The 23,967-nt window shown below is 38.4% G+C and overlaps 1 protein-coding gene across 1 annotated transcript in view; it reads left to right on the top strand.

Annotated features, from left to right (window-relative positions):
* Positions 1–2,729: 2,729 nt before the first annotated feature.
* Positions 2,730–23,967, top strand: part of ATRX (ATRX chromatin remodeler) — a gene marked incomplete at its 5' end in the record, with an annotated part of 83,514 nt that continues 62,276 nt past the window's right edge. Inside the window, 9 exons of the mRNA XM_080910106.1 lie at positions 2,730–2,921; positions 3,730–3,846; positions 5,481–5,533; positions 6,285–6,409; positions 9,225–9,338; positions 13,604–13,713; positions 15,404–15,471; positions 16,148–19,206; positions 21,831–21,903. Coding sequence (XP_080766232.1) covers positions 2,730–2,921; positions 3,730–3,846; positions 5,481–5,533; positions 6,285–6,409; positions 9,225–9,338; positions 13,604–13,713; positions 15,404–15,471; positions 16,148–19,206; positions 21,831–21,903 — 3,911 coding nt within the window. The remainder of the gene's footprint in view (positions 2,922–3,729; positions 3,847–5,480; positions 5,534–6,284; positions 6,410–9,224; positions 9,339–13,603; positions 13,714–15,403; positions 15,472–16,147; positions 19,207–21,830; positions 21,904–23,967) is intronic.

Genomic DNA, 23,967 nt, shown 5'->3' with positions numbered 1-23,967 from the left:
CACTGGGGCGGAGCATACTTGGCCACTGCTGGGTAATTGAGGGGTGGGGTATACCTGGCTGTTGCTAGGTAACTGAGGGGTGGGGTTTACAGAATCCCAACATTCCCCCATTTTTGTTTAATTAAAAAAGAAAAATTAGAGGCGATGGTGGACCAGGAATAGGGTCGTTGTGATCTCTTAACTGCTTCATGCTTGTTTGGGGCGATGTTTTTAGAGAGTCCAGAAAAGTGGGGGTAGGGATGTTTGTCTAGTCTTAAGAGTTGGCTGTTTTCTTGTTGTCCAGGGTCTGTGGAACCATCTGAGGATAGGTCAGAAGTAACAGGTCCAGTGGAAGCGTCTGTGTCTGCTAGAGAAGGCTGAAGCATCTGTAGGTTGCTTCTCTGGAGCTGTTCTAGATGTAATAAGCACCTGGACTTGACAAGATGCTGGAACACACATATGTATACATTATAGGTAGAGATTAAGTACATTTGGTTTGGAAGAAATAAAGATTTTTCAGAAGAAGTCCTAATGCTGCCATTCCTCCCCTTTTCTTATTATAAAAAGGAGAAAAAGGGAGGGGGAAGCCGATGGTGAAAGGGGAATGGGGCGTCAAGTCTCATTGGCTACTTCCTGCTGTCTTGGGGCGTCGTAAGGGGGTGCAGCTGGCTTTCACCATCGGGATCCACCTGGCAGATGTTCACATCAGGCTCCTCTATGGACAGTGGCTGGTAGTCCTGTAACAGGAACTAATTAATTGTTTGATTAGAAATTTTTTGTCTGTCGTTGAAGTAGACAGAAGATTGATAAGGTTCGGAGAAAATTACTATAATGTGTCCGGGATATTTTACAATGGCTTGCCATACCATGAAGAGGGATAGGGGAAAGGTGTGGAGTCATGGCAACGTCAGAGTCAGGGCAGCTGAATGTTGATAGTACTTACAGGAGGGACTCTGGCTGGATTTTTACAGTAGAGCTTACTAACAACTTCTGTCTCCCACCTGGGATCTCATGGATCTTGTATGTGGTAAGAGCTGCAGGCTTCTCAAGAATAACCTTAAAAGGGTCCTGGTAGGGTCTAGTAATTGGATGACAACAGAAGAGTGTTTAGTAACAGACTCGGGGGTCTACCTGAGAAGCTGGTAAAGGAAACATGTTTGTGTTAGTAGGTTGACTGGATAGAAGAAGCAGAGGGGTTGCTAGCGAGCTTGGGTTCAGGCAAATGGGGGGGGGAGCAAAGGAAATAGAGGCTCCCAACTTAGCTAGATTTCTTCTCCAATAAAGGGACAGGACATGTTGGCACTAAACTACCAAAAGGAATGACTGAGAGGTACACCCCTAAAAATGTAAGTGAGTGCTGGAATCTAGTGAGGAAGGTAAGGTGTCTTCTTACCCAACAATAGGAAAATGAGAGGGAGAAGTAGGTCCCCAAAACTCCGTCAGAACCGAGTAAGTGGCCCCAGTGTCTAAGAGGAAGGAGATGGGCTGCTCACATACCATGATAGCTACCCGTGGCTCCCTGTTCGTGATGGCAGTGGTCAGGTCAAGGGAGCCTGGGCCTCTTCAGTTGTCCATAGCCAAGCCTAGAAGGCTGGAGGGTTATTTGGGCGTGATGTCCCTCTGTCTTGTGTGACACAGGGCAATCGACAGCCCAATGTTCCTCTGGATCATACTTAGGACATGGCCTCTTGGCTTGTGAGGGCTGGAGCGAGCTATCACCCAATGACCTGTTGACCACATCTGTAGCAGGGGCACGGTGGTGTAGCAGTGGCTGGGGCTGGTCAGGAAGCCTTTGCCAGCATATGGTATTTGTGAGCCTTTTTACCTTTCCCATGGTACACTTTAAAGGCCAGCACCAAGACTTCTGTCTGTGGAGTTAGGGGTCCCCTCTCAAGCTTTTAAGCTAGTCTCTTATGTCGGGGTAGCTCTGAGTAAAGAAATAGGTCATTAGAAGTTGTTTACCTTCTGGGTTTTTAGGATCTAAGTTAGTGTCTATCTGTTTGATGGATCTCGTCTGCATGCATTTTTTCTGCTCCCAAACTCGCTGGCTTTCCTCAGGAAGTAAATTATTAGTGAGACTCATAGTAAAGCAGTATCAGTGTTAGAGATTTGGAATTTTCCAGGAGACATCCCAGTGGGGAGCCTGGTGACCTGTTTTGAGACATTGAGTTGCCCTTTGGGAAGGTACAGGGAGGGGGCTATGGAGCCATCCAATCCAGCGTCCCAGTGGATGAAACTCGGTAGAAAAGTTTCGCCTATGCACAGGGGTCTCGAGTCGTCACTCGGACTCCTGGTGGCTTCGCCAGATCCCGGATCTGGCAGAGAGTGCCCTCGCCAGGCTGAGTGAACCTGCTGCTAAGAGCCCTGGGGGAAGGGAAAAAGAGTAAAGGGCACTCCCGACCGGACCTTCTCAATGGTCAATGTCTGTCTCAAAACTGTGGCTATAGAGAAGTAACCCTCTTTGCCCGCAAAGGCTGGCCAGGCCTTTTTTGGGAAATTGGGGATTTTCTCTGCCAAATGGAGTGATAATCTCTACCAATTTGCTGATGTTTGTGCGGGAATCTTAGCCATGATCTGGTATCAGGAAAAGTGAAACCGTGTGGTGTGTGGCTGATCTATCTCAGCAGCCCACGTGGCGGGAGCTACTGGCACACATGGTGGAGCAGTGGCCAGCAAGTCTAGAGCTGCAGTAATGGCAACAACTCACGTGTTGAAAGCCTGTGAGTTGGGCAGCTGTTGGCAGATCAGCCATGGCGGCAGACGGGGAGGCAGCTGTGGCACATGGCGGCGGCAGCGGTAGCAGCAGCGGCGGCGGGAGCCGGTCACTGCGGCAGTCAGCGGAACGAGAGACAGTAAGGGAACTCGAGGCAGTGGCATCGGTTAAGAGGAATAGGCAACAGCAGCGCCAGCCATGTAGCTGCCGCTATGCCGAGCCCGATGGGGTGGGCCGTGGTGGCCGGCAAGGACTGGTCGCAAGAAAATCTAGGTCCCTGTGCGGGTTTGTCTTAACTATCTCAGTAAAGAAAGAAAAGATGTACATTTGAAACCCACATTTGAAATCTAGAGGAATCCCACCTTTTAGAATAGGTAGAGAGCTTTAGGCAGATGTACTTATCTGGGTGGAGTCTTATTTGGTCTATTGGAGGTAGATCTGATTGTAGCTTATCAGTTTATAAGAGATAACAACATGAGTTAACAACATAAACATTTTTAAGATGAGCCTTTATGGAGCAGAAGGAGCAAGAATTACATGTAGTGGAAAAGGAAGTTTAACAAGAGGAAACATGAAGCATTAATGGAACCAGAGCTTCCATAAGAAAGTAACCATATATCTGAGCTACTTGTTAGAAAATAGAAATGTTTTTTTTTTTTTTTTTTTTTTTTAGTTAAACTGCAGTTACCTTAGCTGTCAATGCAGTCAGAAATCTGGCTTAGAATAAATAAAACTTTTAATCTAGCAGGCAGAATACGATTGAAAGTAATAAAGGGAAACAAAACATGCCCGAGACAGGCACTATTGCACACAGGTGAGAAAGTGCAGTTGGGGCACTGGAGGCACTCACATACAGGGAGGGGGTTTGGTATGGTGGCAGCAGGGCAAGGCTAGGTGTTCCGGCCAGGGGGGAGTACCTGTGCTGCAGCCATGGCAGGGGGCCATTGCAGGGGACCACGTGTGTGATCTGCTAGGCAGGCGGCTGCTTAGGATCCCTGCAGAAACCCAATCGCCACCCTTTTGCTCGCTGCCCCTAGGGAGCGGCCGGAGCCTGGGGCACTAGGCCCACAGCACATCAGCCTGCTCTGAAGCTCCTGCTGGAGCGGCGGAGCTGTGTCCCAGGCTGCTGCTCCTTTCAGGAAGCCCACCTGCGGGTAGGCTCTACTAGCTCCGGATTCCTGCTGCAGGCCCAAGCAACCAAGTCTGAGCCTTCCTCAGGACCAGATGCCTGCCCACTGGGTCCCAGCAGACAGAGAGTCTGGGACAGAGACCCAGATGGAGAAAGCACACGTGGGATGGGAACAGCTAGGTCTAGCAGACAGTCTCAAGCAGAGGCTAGGAGCAGGGACAGACCTTCACACAGAACAGATAGCTAGGAAGGGAGTGCAGTTTATTGGTTTCTGATCACTGTAAATTAAGCTAAAGCATCCCAGGAAATAGGGACAAAGGCGGCGAAAACAATCCCATGGCTGAGGGTAGGTATAGCTGCCATGGGGGCGCAAAACTCGGAGGCTGTGCTCCACGGAGGTGGCCCATGGGTGAGAGTCAGCAATGGGGTTAAAGGGGAGGAGGTGCTCCAGAATGAGATCCAGGCCTGGCCTGGGTCTAGTAAAAAGAGGAGGGGGGTCCCAAGGGAAAAAGCCCTAGAATGACGGTCAGTAAAAGCATCTGTCCTCAGGGGTAGTTCAGGAACACTTCCCTGGGACTTCATGGATGCTTACTCTGACCGATGTGGGGAGGGAGCTTACCTGGTCTTGGGCTAGTGAGTGTCGGGGATGCGAACCTGCATTTTCTTGAGTCGCGCTGGCACCAATCCAAGGTTGTTAAAAGTCACAGAATGAAAGGAAAGAGAGATCTGGTAGTGAGGAAATCTAACATCCTCACACGGGGCACCAATGTAAGGAAAAGATGACGGGGCACCAATGAAAGGAAAAGTCACAGGGCACCAATGTTGTGAAAGGATAACGATCCGAGTCACGATCAGAGTCACGGCACCAATGTTAGGGGAAGGATGAAGAGAGTGGGGGGCATATGGCCCATGGAGGTGCGGCGAGGCCTGAGGGCAAGGGAGATGCCTCTGAGGGGTCCATGTTGGGAATCCCTTCCCTGAGGGACCAGCCACACAACAGTATAGTACGGAATAGTTTATTCAGGTCATGGGAGAGTTAAGAGGGTGGTAGAGGCAGAGAGAGAGAAGTAGAGGAGTAGAGGCCGGCCATGAGCACATGGGAGAGAGGGGGGAAGGGAAATGGGAGAGCAAGGCTGCAAGAGCACAAGGGCAGGAGAGGCCAAGAGCTGCACTGCAAGTTTGATTTGCTGACTTGATATTTGACCAACAATCACAGCTACTGTATTAGTAAATATATGAAATTATCAAATGTTTGAAACTTTCAAAGAATAAAATATCTTAATATATAGAAGAACACATGCTAGATGTCTTGGTTTAAATCTCTCACCCCTTCATTTAAAAAAAAGACAAATTTAATCATCACTCAAGGAAACTCAGTTGTGATGAGAAGTAGGGGTTTTATGGATGAAGATGGGGGTGGGAGTGGGGATGGAATGGGGTTGGTGGCCTGGTGATATTGGGGCTGAACCCAGGAGTTTACAGCTTTACCACTGAGGTATATTCTCAGCTTCAGAATTTGATTTTGAAGGCTTTTGAAAGAAAAAGACTTTCCACATAAAAATAATTTATTATATTATTAGACAAAATATCTGTCTGTAGAGGTATTGGGGCAGTTTTACTCATCTTTCTTTGTGCTTGTTTGTTTCTTCTCATGTTTAGGGAACTAGCACTTCAGAAAAACCCAAATCTTCAGGATCATCAAGATCAAAGAGGTAGGTTTATGTTGAAAGGAATAAAATGTTTTTTTTTTAAATTTTGGTTAATTTGTTTATTATTTCTAAAAACAGTCTTTTTTATGAACTTAACCATTGTTTAAATAAACCGTTATATAAATTGAGATGCTTAGACATGAGTACTATAATGTAATAAATTCCATTAGATTTGCTGTATTGTGGTTTCAGTTGAAACAAAATTTTAAGGAAGATTTATATTATTAGTGATGGCTTGTAATATATAGTGTTTTACAAAGAACAGAAAGAAATGTTAAATTTCTCTTTCAACAATGTGGGTTTTTAAGAGATTTAAGAGTTATCTGATACATGGGAGGGAAGAAATCATTACATTTTTATATTATAGGAAGTTCAAGCAATTCATAAGGAAGGAATCTTTTCTAGGAAAATACCTAAGACCCAATATTCCGCGGGGAGGCAGTCCTTTCTAGAAAATGTCTGTGTAGTACTACTTGCTTATACCATTCTTATACTAGAACTACTGTCTCTTATTAAAAAACAATTTACTTATTAATGATTTATTCTCTAATTTCCTTAAAAGTGCACTTGCTACCAGAATAAAATATGTGTTTAGTTAGAATCTTTAGTGATATGATAAAGAGATATTTGCTTCCATTAGTGACTCTGATGCTTTTGAGTCATCTATTGTCTTGAAACATGATTGTTGTGGTCTTGGTATATTGCTCCAATGGATGGAAAGGCCCATAATTCTATGTCCTTAACTCTTTCATAGGAAACCTTCAGTTGTGACAAAATATGTAGAATCTGATGATGAAAAACCCATGGATGAGAATGTAAATGAAAAAGCTGCTACTGAGAATTCAGAAAATGATATTACTATGCAAAGCTTGCCAAAAGGTAATCTGTATTATTCACATGAAGTTTTAATTGAAACATTTTATTATGACCATTGTTATACATTTCTAGTGTTCTGGAAATAATGTGTACTTTGGGAATGAAAGCATGTTATCCAGCTAGGGTAGATAATTCAGTTAGTTTAGAAAAGAAACTTTTTCATCGATTTTTTTTTTAAATAAGGGGGATGACAAACTTAACAAATTATGGTTGAGTATGGAAGTAAGTTTATAGGTTTAGATACTAAGTGTTGACTTTCATGTCAGTGATCCTGGTTATTTAACAATATAATGGCTGTTCCTAAAAACATAAATATTTTGTAGTCTAATCTTAGTGAATTTGTTTTTGTGTAGTGGTGAACATTATGCTCAGAGCCTTTTGCATGCTTAATTCTACCTATTGTCTTACTGCATTCTGATATTCCCTAAGAATGTAAGCTGTTCAATAGATTTAGGGAGATTTCTTGAAGTCACTTAAAATTTACATATATGAATACATTGTTGCTGTCTTCAGACATATCAGAAGAGTGCATCAGATCCCATTACAGATGGTTGTGGGTGCTGGGAATTGAACTCAGGACCTCTGGAAGAGCAGTCCATGCTCTTAACCACTGAGCCATCTCTCCAGCCCTTGAAGTTATTCTTTAAACAAGCCTTGTTACAGACCTTTTGACTGTGGTAGTCCTACCTGTGAATGTTCATTGGTTAGATTGGAGAGGGGGAAAAATCTGACAAATGGAAACCTTGGACTTTGTTAAAGAGTGAGAGCAGTGTAATTAGATGAGAAGAGGTGATAAATGTCTTGCTGATTTTATGGTGTTTCAGATTGGAACTTTTAGTTTTGTTTTCGTTTGTTAAATAATATGTTCTAATCTCTTAGCAGATGTTTTATAGCAGTATTAACTAAACCTGTTTATATTTATGCTTTATGACTTCTCAATTATGGAAGTTTGTTGAATGTGAGTATGAGAGATTGGGCTTCACTTAAGCTAGGATAACTAGGAATTATAAGATGAAGAAAAATGAATAAAATGAAATGAATGATGCGAAGAAGAACGGGTAGAAGAATTGACGATGGCTGTAATGTACCTTTTTTTTTAAACAAGTTCTCTGTAGCAATTTCATGCATTTGTTTTGTTGGCTGACAGCAGAAACCACTAATGTGGGAGTTTGAGTCCTAATGGCGGTTACTCACTTTTGATTCTTGTCACTGGGAGTGCTTTGGGTCTCTGGAAGAACTAGGAATCCAAACATCTCTTTTAATGGGACTGTAGCCAGAAGTTGGTATATGATGTTAACCAACCTGAGCTAAGCTTAATTCTCATATTCAAATACCAAGAACTGTTTTATAAGCACACATGTGGATGATTATTTTCATTGCTAGTGTATTGAATATGCATATGTAGCTGTTAATGAATTACCTCATTTAATCCTCTAAATCAGTGGTTCTCAACCTTTCTAATGTTTTCACCCACTAATACAGTTCCTCATATTGTGGTGACCCCCAACCATAAATTTATTTCCATTGCTACTTCATAAGGATAATTTTGCTACTGTTATGAATCATAATGTGAATATCTGTATTTTCCAGTGGTCTTAGGCAACCCCTGTGAAAGTGTCATTTGACCCCCAGAGTGGTGAATCACAGGTTGAGAACCACTGTGCTAAACAATGCAATATAGTAGTTATTGCTTCTATACTGTTAGAACTTTAGGATCAGTTTCAGAGTGCAAGGAATTTACTTTTCTGTGAAACACAGAGTTTAGCTCAGGCCTGTCTTAATACAGTGTTAGTGGGTCCTCTTATACTACAGCTTTGCTTTAGTTTAGAACAGTCTCCAGGTAGGAACACTAATCATTTGTAAATCTTGATCTCTTTTCAAATGCTGGGCTTCTCTGAAAGCATATACACGAAATGACTGTTATTTCCAGCTACGCTTTTATTGAATTAGTCTTTAATCATTTGTAATCAGTCCTCTGTGCCCTCCCAGCCTTTTTAAACCCCCCCCCCATTTAAATATTATTTGCCAACTAGATGGCAATAACTTGCCAAAACCTACTTGGTACTTTTAAATATCTGTAATGTACATGAATGTTGAGGCTTGGACCTTTTTTTATGATGCTTGTTTTATTTGTTTTCTCCTCAGCCTGGAGGTTTTAGAGTTATGGAAGGATAGTCATTCTAAAACCTTTTAATAAATATCAATAAATGACTTCATTTACCAGTTGACTACTTCAGTTTGAGTCTTACAGTGACCTTCGGTTTAAAGCTCTTCAAGGACTTTGAAGGCTAGTGAAGCTTTGATGTGCGAAGGGGAGATTGTGTAGACTGGCTCTGTCCAGCGGCTATAGAATGAATGAGCTTCACTCTCCACCATCCCGGAGCCCCTCCCCCAACGCAATGTTAAAAACCTTTATAATTCTTTTTCTAATTTGCACTGTGAGAAAAATAGGATGTCTTTCCCCTCCTGCCAATTACTTTAGACTGTTTTAGGGAACTTAGCATGAACATTTATTTCATAACAGCTTTTGTCATAGACACTATAAACATTGTGAGCTGGGCTGAGGCTTTCTATTTGACTGACACATTTCTTTTAGTTCGTAATACCCCCTCCTGTTTTTATGAACTAAACTTCACCAAGTCATTTGATTGCTGACACTTGGCCCTTTTACTACTCCCCTGTGGTCCTTATTTGAGTACTAAAAGCTTGACAGAAACAAATTGTGTACCAGCAATGTTGGCTTTATCTGAACTGAAGTCTTGCACTTCACTTGCACATTTAATATGTGTAATTGGTTTTTTAAATGAAATCATTCTAGGTACAGTGATTGTACAACCAGAGCCAGTGCTGAATGAAGACAAAGATGATTTTAAAGGGCCTGAATTTAGAAGCAGAAGTAAAATGAAAACTGAAAATCTCAAAAAACGCGGAGGTAAATACAAGTGAAAATGAAACGAGTTTAAATTGCTGTCTATGACCATATTGGAAAATCTGATATGCTTACTAAAAATACCTCCACTTTTCTGCCCATTGTTTATTAAAAGCACTACTTAAAAATAATTTCTGTTTCTCTTTGCGCTCTGAAGCAGAAAAGGTTAAAGTCCATTTCTCAAAAACACCTTTGCCTTCAGTGGCTACTAAGTGTTGCAAGAAACTTAGCACTTCTCCACATAACTGGTTCTAGAGTACCTATATGCCAGAAAAACATGAGTGTGCCCTCCAGTGGAAGCAATTTCAAATTGTGCAAAATTTTGCCTGTGGCCTTCAGGTAACTTCATACATGCGCAGGACAATGCTATGGACAGTGATAGTGCACTGCATTACATATTACTTGGAGTACTTGTGGAAAATACCAACCCCTTCATCCCTGACAAGGTAGAATTTCTGGATGAGATCAAGAATATGCCCCAGTTTGTTCTTCATGAACGGCATAGAACTCAATGCCACAAGAAGTTGAGGAGATGGGAGCTGGAGTAGCTGGCATAGTAACTCCTTCCAATGTTCAGTCCTATCACTCTTGGTTTTCCTTCAGCCAGAACCAGAATGTCTAGCCATCCATAGAAAGAGCATCCGGACAGTTTACTTAGAGATCTATTACAGTTGACTTTGTGCCCCACTTTTTTTGTGTGTGATTTTTAAATAGTGCCAATATATACTTTTTGGGCAGAAGAACAGTCAGAATCTGTAACTATAAGAGGGATGAATCTCTCAAAAGTAAGACATGACATAAATCTGCAAGTAAAAGTGTTATGGAAGTGTCCCTTTAATATTGTTTATAGTGCATAATTATGAAGTTATATTGAGATTTTTAAAGAAAAATTCAGATTTTTATTTTATATTGAGATTTTAAAGAAAATTTTCGATTCTTATTTTATGGTATGATTATGTCAATAGAACTAGTAAAATATTTTCTGTAATATCAATTTATCAAATATTTTGTTAGGTGGCAGATGAAATCAAGGGATTCTTGTTTAGTCTTTTTTTCATAAGAGGGTGCTCCCCCATTTAAACATAAAGATTACAATCAGATTCCTCAAATTTATAGTAGGGAAGCTGCCATTTCAGCAAAAAGCTAAGATACTATTTTTCAACCTTAACCACCCCATCAATAGTAATGGGTAAGGATCAATAGTAGTTTCTTTCTTTTGTTCATGCATCCTGTAGTAAAATCAGATAGCTGGACAGCATTGTATTACACTAATGCTTGCTGGTGTCTTTTGGGAAGGCACATTAGATCAGTCAGTATCTGAGCTGTGGCAGAATGGCAGAATGAAAGAAGGAACCACTGTTGCCGGAGAGGGAATTCATTCCTGGTGCCATTTTGGTATGCTGGAGTACTTGGGTTTAGCACACGTGTTCCTGAAATTTTATTGGATACTCATCATAAGAATATCTACATCATGCTAAAGGGTGTATTTATTTTGTAGTGTTATGGTTGTACCTAAATATTTTATGTTTATTTCCATCTCAGTGATTTATGTCTAAGCTGTCAGAAATCTCAGAAGATACATACAATCTTAGGATTTCTAATACCTTTGTGTGGATAAACTAGTGGCTTGAGGGAAAGGATGGCTATAGTTAGTGCTCAGGCATTCTGGCCAGCTTGTTCCCAAATGGAACAGGAACTTAGAAAACTGTGAAGGATATATACTATATCAAATAATCCTAAATTAATTTGGAACAAAACTGTGTCACAATAGCAAAGCAAAAATACATTTAAGGAATGTAATCGTAGCCTGTTTTAATATACTTTGTCTAGTTAAGTTATTTAAAGTGTTTATTACACAATTTTTCTACATTGCAAAAATATTTTTCTTAAAACTTCTAAAATATGTTAAACTATGAAATGCAAGTGCCTTTAAATTTACAGTTATACTCTTTAAGATACTTTATAAACTTTCAACCTACATGTACAGAAACAAGTACATAAAATAATTTTTCAACATTTTACCTATGTGTTTGAGATCTCACTTAAATAAAATACTGACTCAGTCCTTTTCGCAACCATTTTCCTTTCTTCTTACCCGACAAGTAATGATTATCTTAAAGTTCTATGCATGTGCATGTATACACATGGCTTTTTATATCTCAATGTGAGTCCAAAGCAGTTTTCATTCAAAAAACATTATAAAAAGTGGCAAGCTGTTTATATGCTTTGGGAGCATTGTTCTTTTGAAATTTATCCATGCTAATACCTACATGGGTTTAGCTTCTGCGTTCATACAATGCTGTACAAGTATAGTTCTCAAAGAAGACACAGTGCCTGTCCTCAACTCTGAGTCCTTTTGCACATGACAGAAAACCATCCAAAGAACCACCAAGTTTCAAAGAAATAAATTCACCTGTATAATATATACACAAGAGTACCTTGACGTCTAATGAATAGATTTTAACATTAGATGAATTTTCAAACGGAAGCTTTTTAAAAATCTTCATCTTAAACCAGTATTTAAAATGTTTGTTTTATAAAAAATATAACAGATTACAAATATCTAAGATGAAAACCATTTGACACATGACACTGATTTCACATAAAATATTTGCAGCATATAAAGTCTCTTTCTGAAAAAGTGTTAGTGTGTCCTTATACTTAAAAAAAAATAAAGATACAGTAATATTTGGGTGCTTTGAACCATAAAATTAACAAAATTACATAACATAATTAAATGATGAGAAATATACATGGTGTTTTGTCCTTCATTTAGGGATAGAGATGGTCACTCATAACCATTTGCCTCCTTTTTATTTTTGAATGTCCACATTTGCACTGATTTACTTTGAAGGATAGTCACACTATGTGATTTGGATCAAGGTCTTGATTGAATATCAAGATCATCTGTAAAAATTGTCTTAGGAGGTTTAAATGTAGTGTTTAGATAAGGGAATTGCAGTCTACTGTCTGACTCTCTCTTTCTTGACCTTGTTTTTGTTCTTTTCTGTCTCTGTCTCTGTCTCTTGTGACAGGGCATTACTATGTAGCTCATGTTAGACTCAAATTCCTGAGCTTAAGTGATCCTCCTGTCTCAGCTGCCCAAGTTGCTGAGATTCCAGGTCTGTGCCTGTTTTTGTTTTGTTTTATTCTTAAAGATTCTTGTAATTATTTGATATTCTCAGAATGAGAAGGACTGCTTTGGCATAACTAGAGATTAAGAGTAAAGCAGGAGGGGCCAAAGAGCTCAGTGGTTAAAAGCACTGGTTGCTCTTCAAGAGTATCCATGTGCTTCACAAGTGATTTGATACCTTCTTTTGGCCTCTAAGACTACCAGAAGTAGTACAGGAAAAACTCCTGTACACACAGACAATAATAGAAAGTTTATGAGAAAATATGAGACAGGTGAGGTTTTCTGTTTCTTACTTTGTTGAATAAGTTGTCTTCAACCCATTTCCTTGCAGTAAATATAAAATAGAGCCGACCTCTCCTACCCTCTCAGGAATTCTGCTTGTTGCTAAGAAGATGTCATGTTTGCATTTGTCACAACTTCATGTTTGCAAATAGTAGACATTATTATTAATAAGGTAAAGGTATTAAGTAAACATAGAAGGAAGGTGATTGGTGGTTAATAATGTTTGAAGTAAACTTTGGGAATTGGTAACATCATAAATTACTGAGTTCTTCTATACCACATTGATAGGATCTGTGCAAATAGTTGCATTTAAGAATCCAAACCTTCCTGGCAGGTCTAACTGAACTATAAAATTGAAGAAGACTTGGTTTCTCTTTTGCCCTTTACTTTTCCATTCCCTAAGAACTGATACTGAATTTGTTTGCAAGGCAATAGCATATGACAGAGCTCTTGAATCTGGGTGTGGTGGCATATGCTTATAATCCCAATATTGGGGAGATTGAGGCAGGAGGGCTGCTGTGAGTTGGAGACCAACACAGCCTACATTTCAAGTACCAGACCAGCCAGGGCTACCTAGCAAGAGCCTGTCTCAAAAAACAAAGAGCTTTTTGATTTTCATTTTAAGGAATTTTTTATGGTCTCTTTAGAGTATGTCAACTTGTAATAAGTGAGTTTTGCATCTGTATGATGCATTTATATCTCAGAATTGGTCAAGTTTGTTATGGTCTTTTAAAAGGTCAGTAAAATTACCTTTTTAACCAGTGTCTAAAACATTTTCTCAAGGCTTGTGAACTCTTGTTTCTAATAGCATGTGAGTGTAAATGTGTGAGTCATGTTCACTCTTTGCTCCTAGAAGATGGACTTCATGGGATCGTGAGTTGCACAGCTTGTGGACAACAGGTCAATCATTTTCAAAAAGATTCCATTTATAGACACCCTTCACTGAAAGTCCTTATTTGTAAGGTAGGTATAGATTTGTTGATAAGGGTTTTTGCCCTTTGGGGGGCTCACAGAGTATGAGGAATGCAGAAGTATATGTAGACTTCCTGAAAATGACTACTATATAAAAGAAATTGTACTCATGGTCTTATAAGAAGCTTGTATCATTAGAATTTTTATTAAAATTTTTGAGATATAAATTGATACCTAAGATGAGTAAGAATTAGTTTGGTTAATTGGGATTATTTTAGTTCTAGATGATTGTCATGGTGTTCAGCTTATGGGAGGTGAACGGGAGACTCAGCGTATTTAAAACCTGCAGTTCCTTGTGTGGTCATATATGTGTTTTTTAACTTTCTTGCATATTCTACTTCTCTAAATCTCCATGTCAGATATGTCTTTAATATGATTAGGAAATAAAAGATTTAAAAGTGTTTCATGTATGTTAATTATAGTTTTAACAGTACTTTTGTACTTTATTAGGAAGAACCTGGATTTAGTTTCAGGTATCTATAATACCAAGGTTTCAGAATCATCAGCTCAGGTTGTATTAATAGTAGTATTAGGGTAGCTTGTTTCCCAATAAAAATGCACTCCTTTAGCCAAGACTGATGACACACACCTTAATCCTAACACATAGGAGGCAGAGGCAGGTGGATCTCTGGGGATTCCATTCCAGATGGGTTTACTTAGTGAGTTCAAGGTCAGCCAGAGGTCCTCAGTTAGTCCCTGTTTAAAATAAAAAAACCACCTTTTGAAATGCAGAGGAAAGCCATATGAAAACATGCCCTATGTTTTCTGGTATGAACCGGATTTCTGGTTTGATGGATTTTGACCCCCCTCAACTCTACCACACTTAATTTTGTTCCTTACAGGTTTTTCTCTTTCCCCTCTTTCTTGAATTAATTTGATCCAGAGCCCTATCTAATGTACCTTTTCTTTAGTGTTGAGTTTTAAGTTCTGACAGTTAACTCTTCTGTCATTGGGTTTGCTACTTGCTCTCTTTGTTTATACACTTGACTTTTTCTTTCTCCGTGGAGCCAATGTGTTGATTACTGACATGTCACAAATAACAAGTCATTTCTCTTTCCTAGTCCCACTGGAAAGGAATTGGGTTAATGAGACTTGGATTTGAATACTTTCATTGCCTCTTAACAAGTTATATTAGATATTATTGGACATCACTTACCTGTTAATGAACCTCAGACTTTCCCATGAGATTTTTAAAATACTGTATGTTGTTAGTTGTTTAGCTGTAGACATGGTGTTTATATATGCTAACTGTTAAATATTTTAAGTAGCAGAAACATACATTTTTATTTAGAACTTTGATAGCTAATTGTATGAGATTATAAATGTTTACTAAATTGTCTTTTGTATACTTCTTATATAAGAGTAGTGGTTCTTTTTAAAAGATTTATTTATTTATTATATATAAGTACACTGTATCTTATCTTCAGACACACCAGAAGAGGGCATCCTATCACATTACAGATGGTTGTGAGCCACATGTGGTTGCTGGGAATTGAAATCAGGACCTCTGGAAGTCAGTGCTCTGAACCAGCCCTGAGTAGTGGTTTTTGATAAGAATTCCATTTCAAGGTTTTAAGGAGCCAGTTTCTTGAAATAGGCCTATGTTTAGAAAATAATTAGTATTGGGTAGCACAGTGTTTCTTTTATCACCTAAATTTTCCCTTCTCTTTTCTTTGAATAGAACTGTTATAAGTATTATATGAGTGATGACATTAGCCGTGACTCAGATGGAATGGATGAACAATGTAGGTAGGTAATAAGTTCTCATTTAATATTAATTGTTGTCTATTTGGGGTAATTATTAACTTTATTAGATGTATGTTTTTCTCCCTAAGACATGGTGTGCGTGCGTGTGTGTGTGTGTGTGTGTGTGTGTGTGTGTGTGTGTGTGTGTGTGTAAAACAGTTCTGGCAGTCCAAGAACTTGATTTGTAGACTTTGCTGGCTTTGAATTCACAATGATTAACCTGCCCTGCTTCTCAAATGTTGTCATTTAAGGCATGGCTTACCACTCTTGTTAGATTTATCCTTTAGATTATATTTTTAAAATCATGTGTCTTTGTACATGTGTGTTTCTGTGTGATTATGTGGAGTTGTGTGGAAATCAGAGGTGGAGTTCCAGGCACTAGTGAACTGTCGGATATGGGTGTTAGGAACCAAACTTCCTTTTGCTGCAAGAGCACTATGTTCTCTTAATTACTGAACCCTAGTAGATCCATGTTTTGTAGAGTTTTCATCACTATGTTCAGTTGTTGGCCGTGTTTTCCCATAAAAACTTGTTTAGTTTTATATTTCAGATAGAAGTAAGCAGATCATCTAAATTACTACTTTAGAAATGCTGGCAGGAAATTTTAAATTCTTTTATCAACAAAGACATTGAAATTACTTTCACTAGAAGTAACATTTTAATCCTTAAATCATTTCAGATGGTGTGCAGAAGGTGGAAACTTGATTTGTTGTGACTTTTGCCATAACGCCTTCTGTAAGAAGTGCATCCTGCGCAACCTTGGTCGAAAGGAGTTATCTTCAATAATGGATGAAAACAATCAATGGTATTGCTATATTTGCCAACCAGAGCCTCTGTTGGACTTGGTTACTGCATGTAACAGTGTATTTGAGAATCTAGAGCAGTTGTTGCAACAAAATAAGAAGAAGGTAAAGGTTGACAGTGAAAAGAGTGGTAAAGGATGGGAGCAAACATCCAAGTTTTCTCCAAAGAAGAGTAGTTCAAGTTGTAATGGAGAAGAAAAGAAATCGGAGGAGTCATGTCCTGCTTCTGTAACCTCCACTTCCTCAGCACTAACTGTGCCCAAAGACATGATTAAGAAGACAAAGAAACTGATCGAGACTACATCCAATATGAACTCTAGTTACATTAAGTTTCTAAAGCAGGCAGCAGATAATCCAGAAATGAGTCCTGCTATGAAGCTACGTCAGCTTAAGGCTTTTAAATCTGTGTTGGCTGATATCAAGAAGGCTCATCTTGCATTAGAAGAAGATTTGAATTCAGAGATCCAAGCTTTGGATGCTGTACACAAAGAAAAAAATACCAAAGAGCTTAAAATCACAGATGCTAAGTCTGAAACAAAAATGCGAAAGGGGGAAAAATTCTATAATACGGAAAAGAAAGAATTTTTAAAATTAGATGCTAGATCATCAGTAAAGGCTATGGATAGTGAGCGCATTCCAGGAGAAAAGCACAAAGCACAGAAAAGTGCTAGTGGTGAACACACGGGCTCGGCTGGGAAAGATGACCCTCAGTACGAACCCACTAATGCTTCTGAGGACTTAGATATGGATATTGTGTCAGTTCCTTCCTCAGTTCCAGAAGACATTTTTGAGAGCCTTGAGAGTGCTATGGAAGTTCAGAGTTCAGCTGATTATCATAGAGATGGCAACAGTGGGACTGAGCCAGAACTGGAGAGCTCATCTGTAAAATTAAATTCTTCTTCAAAAGACAGCAGAGGAAATACTAAGTTAAAAGTCCCAGCAAAAGTAAAAAAAGAATTATATGTTAAACTCACCCCAGTTTCCCTTTCTAATTCTCCAATTAAAGGTGTTGACTGTCAGGAAGTTTCCCAAGAGAAGAATGGCAGTAAAAGTTCTGGAGTGGCCTGCAGCTCAGAGAAACGTAGACCCAGAGAGGACAATAGTGATAATGAGCCTTCAGTCGAAAACGATGCCGCAATGCTTTTAGAAGATGCCGATCTTCGCAGATCCCCACGTGTAAAGACTACCCCGCTGAGACGACAGACAGAAAGCAACCCTGCAATGTCGAATTCAGATGAAGAAAGTAATGAAACTATGAAGGGGAAACAAAAGCTGTCAGTTCCAATAAGAAAAAAGGACAAGCGAAACTCATCTGGCTGTGCTATTGATAACCCTAAACCTACTAAGGTACCCAAAGCAAAGCGACCAGGCATTGGGGATCAGAATTCAGATTCTGATGAAATGATAGCAGTCCTCAAAGAGGCAAGCCTGATGGGCCACAGTTCTTCCTCAGACACTGACATTAATGAACCACAAATAAATCATAAAAGTCAAACAGGGAAAGATGACATTGGAAAAAGGAAACGGAAAAGTTCTACTTCTGGGTCAGATTTCGACACTAAAAAAGGAAAATCGGCCGAAAGGTCTGTTATCTCTAAAAAGAAGCGTCAAAACTACTCAGAGTCTTCTAACTATGACTCGGAGTTAGAAAGAGAGATAAGAGCCATGAGCAGAATTGGGGCTGCCAGAAAAAGTGTTTCAGATAAGAAAGAACATCATTTCTCTGAAGATGAAAAACAAAGCAAAAAAGTTGTAGATAATGGAGAGTGTGAGAGGGTGAGGGCAAAGTCGGCACAGGAAGGCTCATCTGGTGATGACACTGGTGACAGTGGTGATGCTGAAGGCGGGCAGGGAGAGAGCTGCTCCGCAGCAAAAGGTTCAGTTGAGAAAGGTCGGAGTGTAGTGGAATCCCAAGAAATGCTTTGTGAGAGGCAGCAGCCTGGTGTTTCTTCTGATGGTGCTGCAAAGCCTTCAGGGAAAGAGGAGAATGTTCATTCTCCTGAAGACAAAAGAGTTCCTAAAACTAAAGTAAAGAGTAAGCATGTAAGAACCAGAGCAGGTAGAAAAGTCAAGAGTGGTTCATCTGATGTCATTGATAGATTTCCAAAGAAAGACCAGAGCGATGAGTCTTCTGAAGGTGAAAAGCAAAGCAGACAGAGAAGTGGAACAGAAGGAAAGAAGACTACAGACTTAAAGGAAGCAAACATGAAGAGAGAGCAGGAGTATGAGTCCTCCTCTGATGGGACTGAGAAATCGCCTGAGGGAGAAGACATGGGTCTGTTCTCTAAAGACAGAAAGCAGAGTAAAAATGACACAGCTAATGAAGAAAAGAAAGGTAAAAAATGGAAAGATCGATCATGGGAAAAGAAGGAAGAACTGTCTGATAGTGTAGACAAATTGCCAGGTAAAGTTGAGAGCTATGACTCTTCTGAAGATATGAAAACCAAGAATAGAGTGTCTCTGAGAGAGAAGAAGCAATTTAGCTTTTCTGCAACGAGTTCAGGGAAGAGGCCAGAGTGTTCCTCATCAGATACTGAGAGATCCTTGAAAGGAGAGTATTGTGACTCCACTGAAAAGAGACCAAAAAGGATTGACCTAAGAGAAAGAAGAAACTCAAATTCAAAGAGAAACACCAAGGAAGTAAAGAGTGCTTCATCATCTTCTGATGCTGAGGAAAGTTCAGAAGATAATAAAAAGCAGAAGAAACAGAGAACTTCAGTCAAAAAGAAGACAGGCAATACCAAGGAGAAAAAGAGAAACTCCTTAAGAGCAACTACTACCAAAAGGAAGCAAGCAGACATTACTTCTTCATCTTCTGACATAGGAGATGAGGATCAGAATTCTGCAGGCGAGGAAAGCAGCGATGAGCAGAAAATCAAACCTGTGACTGAAAATCTAGTGCTGCCTTCACACGCTGGATTTTGTCAATCTTCAGGTATGGAAGAATAATTTTCAACTTTAGAATTTATAATCTGCCCCCTTTTAGGGTTTCATATTGTTGATTTTTCCCTTGAGGTGAAATGCAGAGTTAGTGTTAAAGAAATGCCCATTTAAATTGTATGTAGATATTTATAGTAGATGTTTGTTTATTTGGACACCATCATTGGAGGGAATTTCAAGCATCGTCAGGAACACCAAATTGTTGGGTAAGCAACAGAAATACTTAGTGTTTAATGTGTTTCTCTGGAATAATGTGCAGTAGTCCATGAATGTAAATATTGTTGATGTTGTTACCCAACTTGGCATATCCCAAGAAACCATGTTTTGCTGTTGTTTCCCAGATGCCATCTTTTTTTTTTATTTTGAAAGATTTACTTATTTATCTTGAGTTCACCGTAGCTGTGTTCAGACACACCAGAAGTGGGCATCAGATCCCATTACAGATGGCTGTGAGCCACCATGTGGTTGCTGGGAATTGAACTCAGGACCTCTGAAAGACTAGTCAGTACTCTTAACCACTGAGCCATTTCTCTAGCCCTGCAGATGCCATCTTAAATATAGGAATTCATAGAAAAAACCCAGAATATTTTTATTCTCTTTGTTCACATTGGGAAGAGGGACAGAGACTCAGTGACCCCTCTCCCCTCATCCATTTTTTCGTCTTCTGAAGTGAGATTGCGGTTTATAAAGGGCCAGGGATATATGCGTGTCTAAGTCGTCTTGGTTATTCTGTGGTCCCCACTCACTATTGACCCATCCATTAGGTTTTAGTCAGTCTTATCCTACAAGGCATTTTCTTCTTTTGTTTGTCTTTAAAGGATGGAGTGCTTCATGAATTTGTGTGTGATCCTCATGAAGGGGCAGTGCTAATTTTTCTTTGCACCATTCTAATTTTAGTGAATGAACTGCTGCTTCGAGCACTTCCTTGGTGGTATGACAAGTTCTCAGAGCTATGGAACCTCTTTTGCCAGAGCCAAGTGCTCCTTTGGGCTAGTTCCAAGCTCCCAGCCTTTTCCTTGTGCTAGCATTAGATTCCTAGGGAAATGGGAGATTTCTGGGGAAATGTCTATGTCTTGGGTCTAGTTTTCAGTAGTCTGCTTGAGAGACACTTAATGTGTCCATTTTCATTCAGCCAGTCTGGTTACAAGTCAGTAATGTAATAGTAACTTAATAGGTATTCATGCAGTGGTGGTGAGTGTTTGATACTGGTATAGCATGGCATATAAAAGTTTGGGCTGCTTTGCTCTGATTTTGTTTTTTTAAGTCAAAACATAGTTTTGTGTCCCATCAAATTCCCTGAAACTTTTTTTTAAAAGATGGGCTTATACACAAAGCTAGTCTTAAACTCAGTTTAACTAACCAAATTAACTGAGGCTGGTCACTTCTGAAGTAATTTGTTTTAATATTACATGGTAATCATTCCCAGGGCCTTGTATATACTAGACAAATATTTTAACACTGTAATTTATCATAATTCTTATCTTGACAACTTGTATCTAATGATATGAATAGATGTTTCTCATTTAAAAACACTACCAAAATAAAGGAAGAAAGAAACCCCCATATTACCCTACCCAGATGAATTAGAACTGGATCAACTTGTCCTTAATACCAAGAATAATACTTTAGTGTTTAATTTTTATTAGTGCTCTAATAATCACTTGAATTGTATATGTGACCTTCTTGATTATATCGTTTACTTTTTAATTAGTTAACACACTGCCAATTTACTAAGCATATTTAGAATCATTAAATATATAAGTACATTTCATAGAAAACTGTTTTCAGTTTAGGGAAAAATTAGAAAATTTCTTTTATACCTTAGGAGTTTCTCATTTATCCCAATTTTTTAAAATGGAACTAACTTTAGTCATGTTTTAACAAAAGAACAAACCTTATCTTCTCTCATTTGATAGGAAAATCTGATCTAAAGTATTGATTTCTCTTGAGTGTAATCAATGAAACACTTTTTCATTTTTGTGGTATCACATTGAACATCTCCAGAACTTTATATTAAATGGCCAGAAGATAAGGTTTGTTCTTTTGTCCAATAGAACATGAAGGATCAGTGGGCTGATTAGGTGATAATTTTAGGGTTATATGTTGAAAAAGCTTGAGAATATGTCACTTAATCAGATGCTATTCCTTCAACAGCTCTTATGAGCCAAACCTTGTTTCGTGAATCTTTTAGGACCAAGTTGAACGCCTGAGATAAAAAAAAATGGAAGATAAATTTGCTAGGGAATTTTTCCTACCAAAACCTGGGGCTTATCAATAAAAATATCCAAATACAAGAGAACATAAAAAGTCATGAAAGTGAATGATATTACAAAATACAGTTTCTGAACATAAACCTAGGTACAATGCATAAAACACATTGCTTAAGAATTAATTTACTTGTATGTTCACCATGATATGACTATATTAAATGTATTCAGTTTCTGTGTCTAATTTAATTTTATGTGACAAATTTAGAATATTGTAAAAATGTCCCTTCCTATAATGAGCTTGGACGATTTGTTGGATTTCAATTTTACTTTCTACAGTTTTACTTGTATAGACAATTCAAAACTAATTTTAATTGTTTAATTAACAATTAAAACTAACTTTTCCCCCTAGGAGATGAAGCCTTCTCTAAATCAGTGCCTGCCATGGTGGATGATGATGATGAAGACAATGATCCTGAGAATAGGTATGATTCCATCCCTAAGGAACTTAAGATTATAACACACCCTAGGCATGGGCACAAACAACAACAACTGAACAACAACCAGGTTATAAAATCCAGAAGTTCCTGCCTTAGAAAGACTCGAGCACAGTCTTCTTGCAAGTCTGAAAGAAAGGCCAGAAAATGGGCTAAATCTCAGAAACCTTAAGAGAAAGTAAATATCAATATTAACACACCTAGCATAGGGTGTGTTATAAACAAAGAACTGTCAATTTATGTTTCCATGTAAACTGTGATAATTTTTTGAGACTTACAATTTTGACAGATTAATTTTAATGCAAGTAAATAATAATAAATGACAACAGACATCTCTCTTGGATTATTGTTTTGTCATTCAACATGGTAGTCCTATTTATGAAGATCTGTGAAGAGTAAATAAAAATTATTCATATCGGAATTTGATTTCAAACTAAGTACCATTTGATAAGTTATCTAGACAGATTTGTCTTCTAATCTTTATTTCCAAAATACAATGGAAGTAGGTAATATGACATTAGTAACTTCACTAAGACTTAAACAATTGGTTAAAATGTAAACAGTGGAGCTTATATAATTTTAATCTAAGGGATGGCTGAGAAAAGGAAAGAAAGACATCTCTGTCACATCATGTCAACATGTTTCTATATACATTTTAGTCATTTCCCATCCTTTAGTAGTCATACTATTCAAGGAGAGATAGCATCATATATATAGTGGATGGACAGCTTCTAACCATTTAATAATTATATGATCTCAGGCTGGTGACTTTAACCTCTTTTGCTATAATTATAGTCTCTAATATTGAAAAGTTGATAGTATTTTCTCTACTTAATTCTGGTATCAAAATATGTGATAGCCTGGAGATGATCTTATTAAAGAGCACTAAAATGGCCATCTTGTCTTAATAGAAAGCTCTAGCTTTAAGAAACTGAAAATAATATGTGCTTGCTGTCATAATTTTGTGGGAGATGAACCAAGTGTTCTAAGCACATCTGTTCTCAGACCCTGTTTTATGGCTTGCTGCTACTGATAGGTTTCTGTTTCAGCCATTGGTATTCTCTTAGTAGACTGAATATCCTAATTAGGGTGAAAGGTCACATTTGCTTCTGCACTTAGAGCTCATGTGTAAACCCAAAGACTCAGCCTCTGCTCTCCCATTTACTTTTTTTCTTACAAATGTCTGTCCAAGTTATTTGATGGGATAGTATAGATTAGCTCCACAATGAAAGCATACAATGTTTAGTCAGGGATTTTAGTATACCATCATTGGTAGATTATGAAAACAGTTAGAACTTTGTCTTTTAGAATGCTTTCATTTTTCACGTAAATAAGCTGCTGTTTCCTGTGAATCACAAGTCTTCCAGTGTCACTAGGTGTTACTCCTACTACTTTAACTATGAGAGATGAACTTTTATATTTAGCCACCAACCAAGCATGTTGTCAAGGTATAAATTTTGTTATAGCTTTTCAAAAAACTAGTAACCTTTTTACTTTTAAAGTGATTTGATTCTATCTCTCTGTAACTGATAACTATTTTATCAGATAATTTCTTTAATTCAATTGTGTATTTGTGATTTAAAAAAATGCAACCCTTGTGGTTATTTTGGAGAGGAAATGATTTTTATTTTGAGCATGCCTTTATAATCATTTTAATGTGCTTTTATAATTTATAACTTGTTTAATATCCACTATACCAAAGAAGCATCTTAATATGCATGGTATTTCTCACTGATATCACAGATGGGAATACAGATACCTCTTTGCACTATTAGTAGATTAAAAATATGTGAGCATATTTAAATATGCACTAACCAACTTCTAAAAATTTGTTTGCAGATCATGATTAAATCTTGGCATTTTTTTAATTTCATATTTTTTGAGTGAGATGTATTATGGTAGAGAGCATATTGTAAATGTAAATTTGTACACAATTGTATAATTGTGTGTGAATTGTGTATAAATTTTATATGCTTTGCTTTTTCGGTAGTATTGTTAACACATGTCCAGTGCTGGTGTTTATGAAGAGGTAAATAGTGTATTGTTTCAAAT

This window comes from Micromys minutus (assembly GCF_963924665.1).
Source record: "Micromys minutus genome assembly, chromosome: X".
NCBI lineage: Eukaryota > Metazoa > Chordata > Mammalia > Rodentia > Muridae > Micromys > Micromys minutus.
Note: the sequence above shows the minus strand (reverse complement) of the source record. Positions and strands in the feature narration are given on the sequence as shown.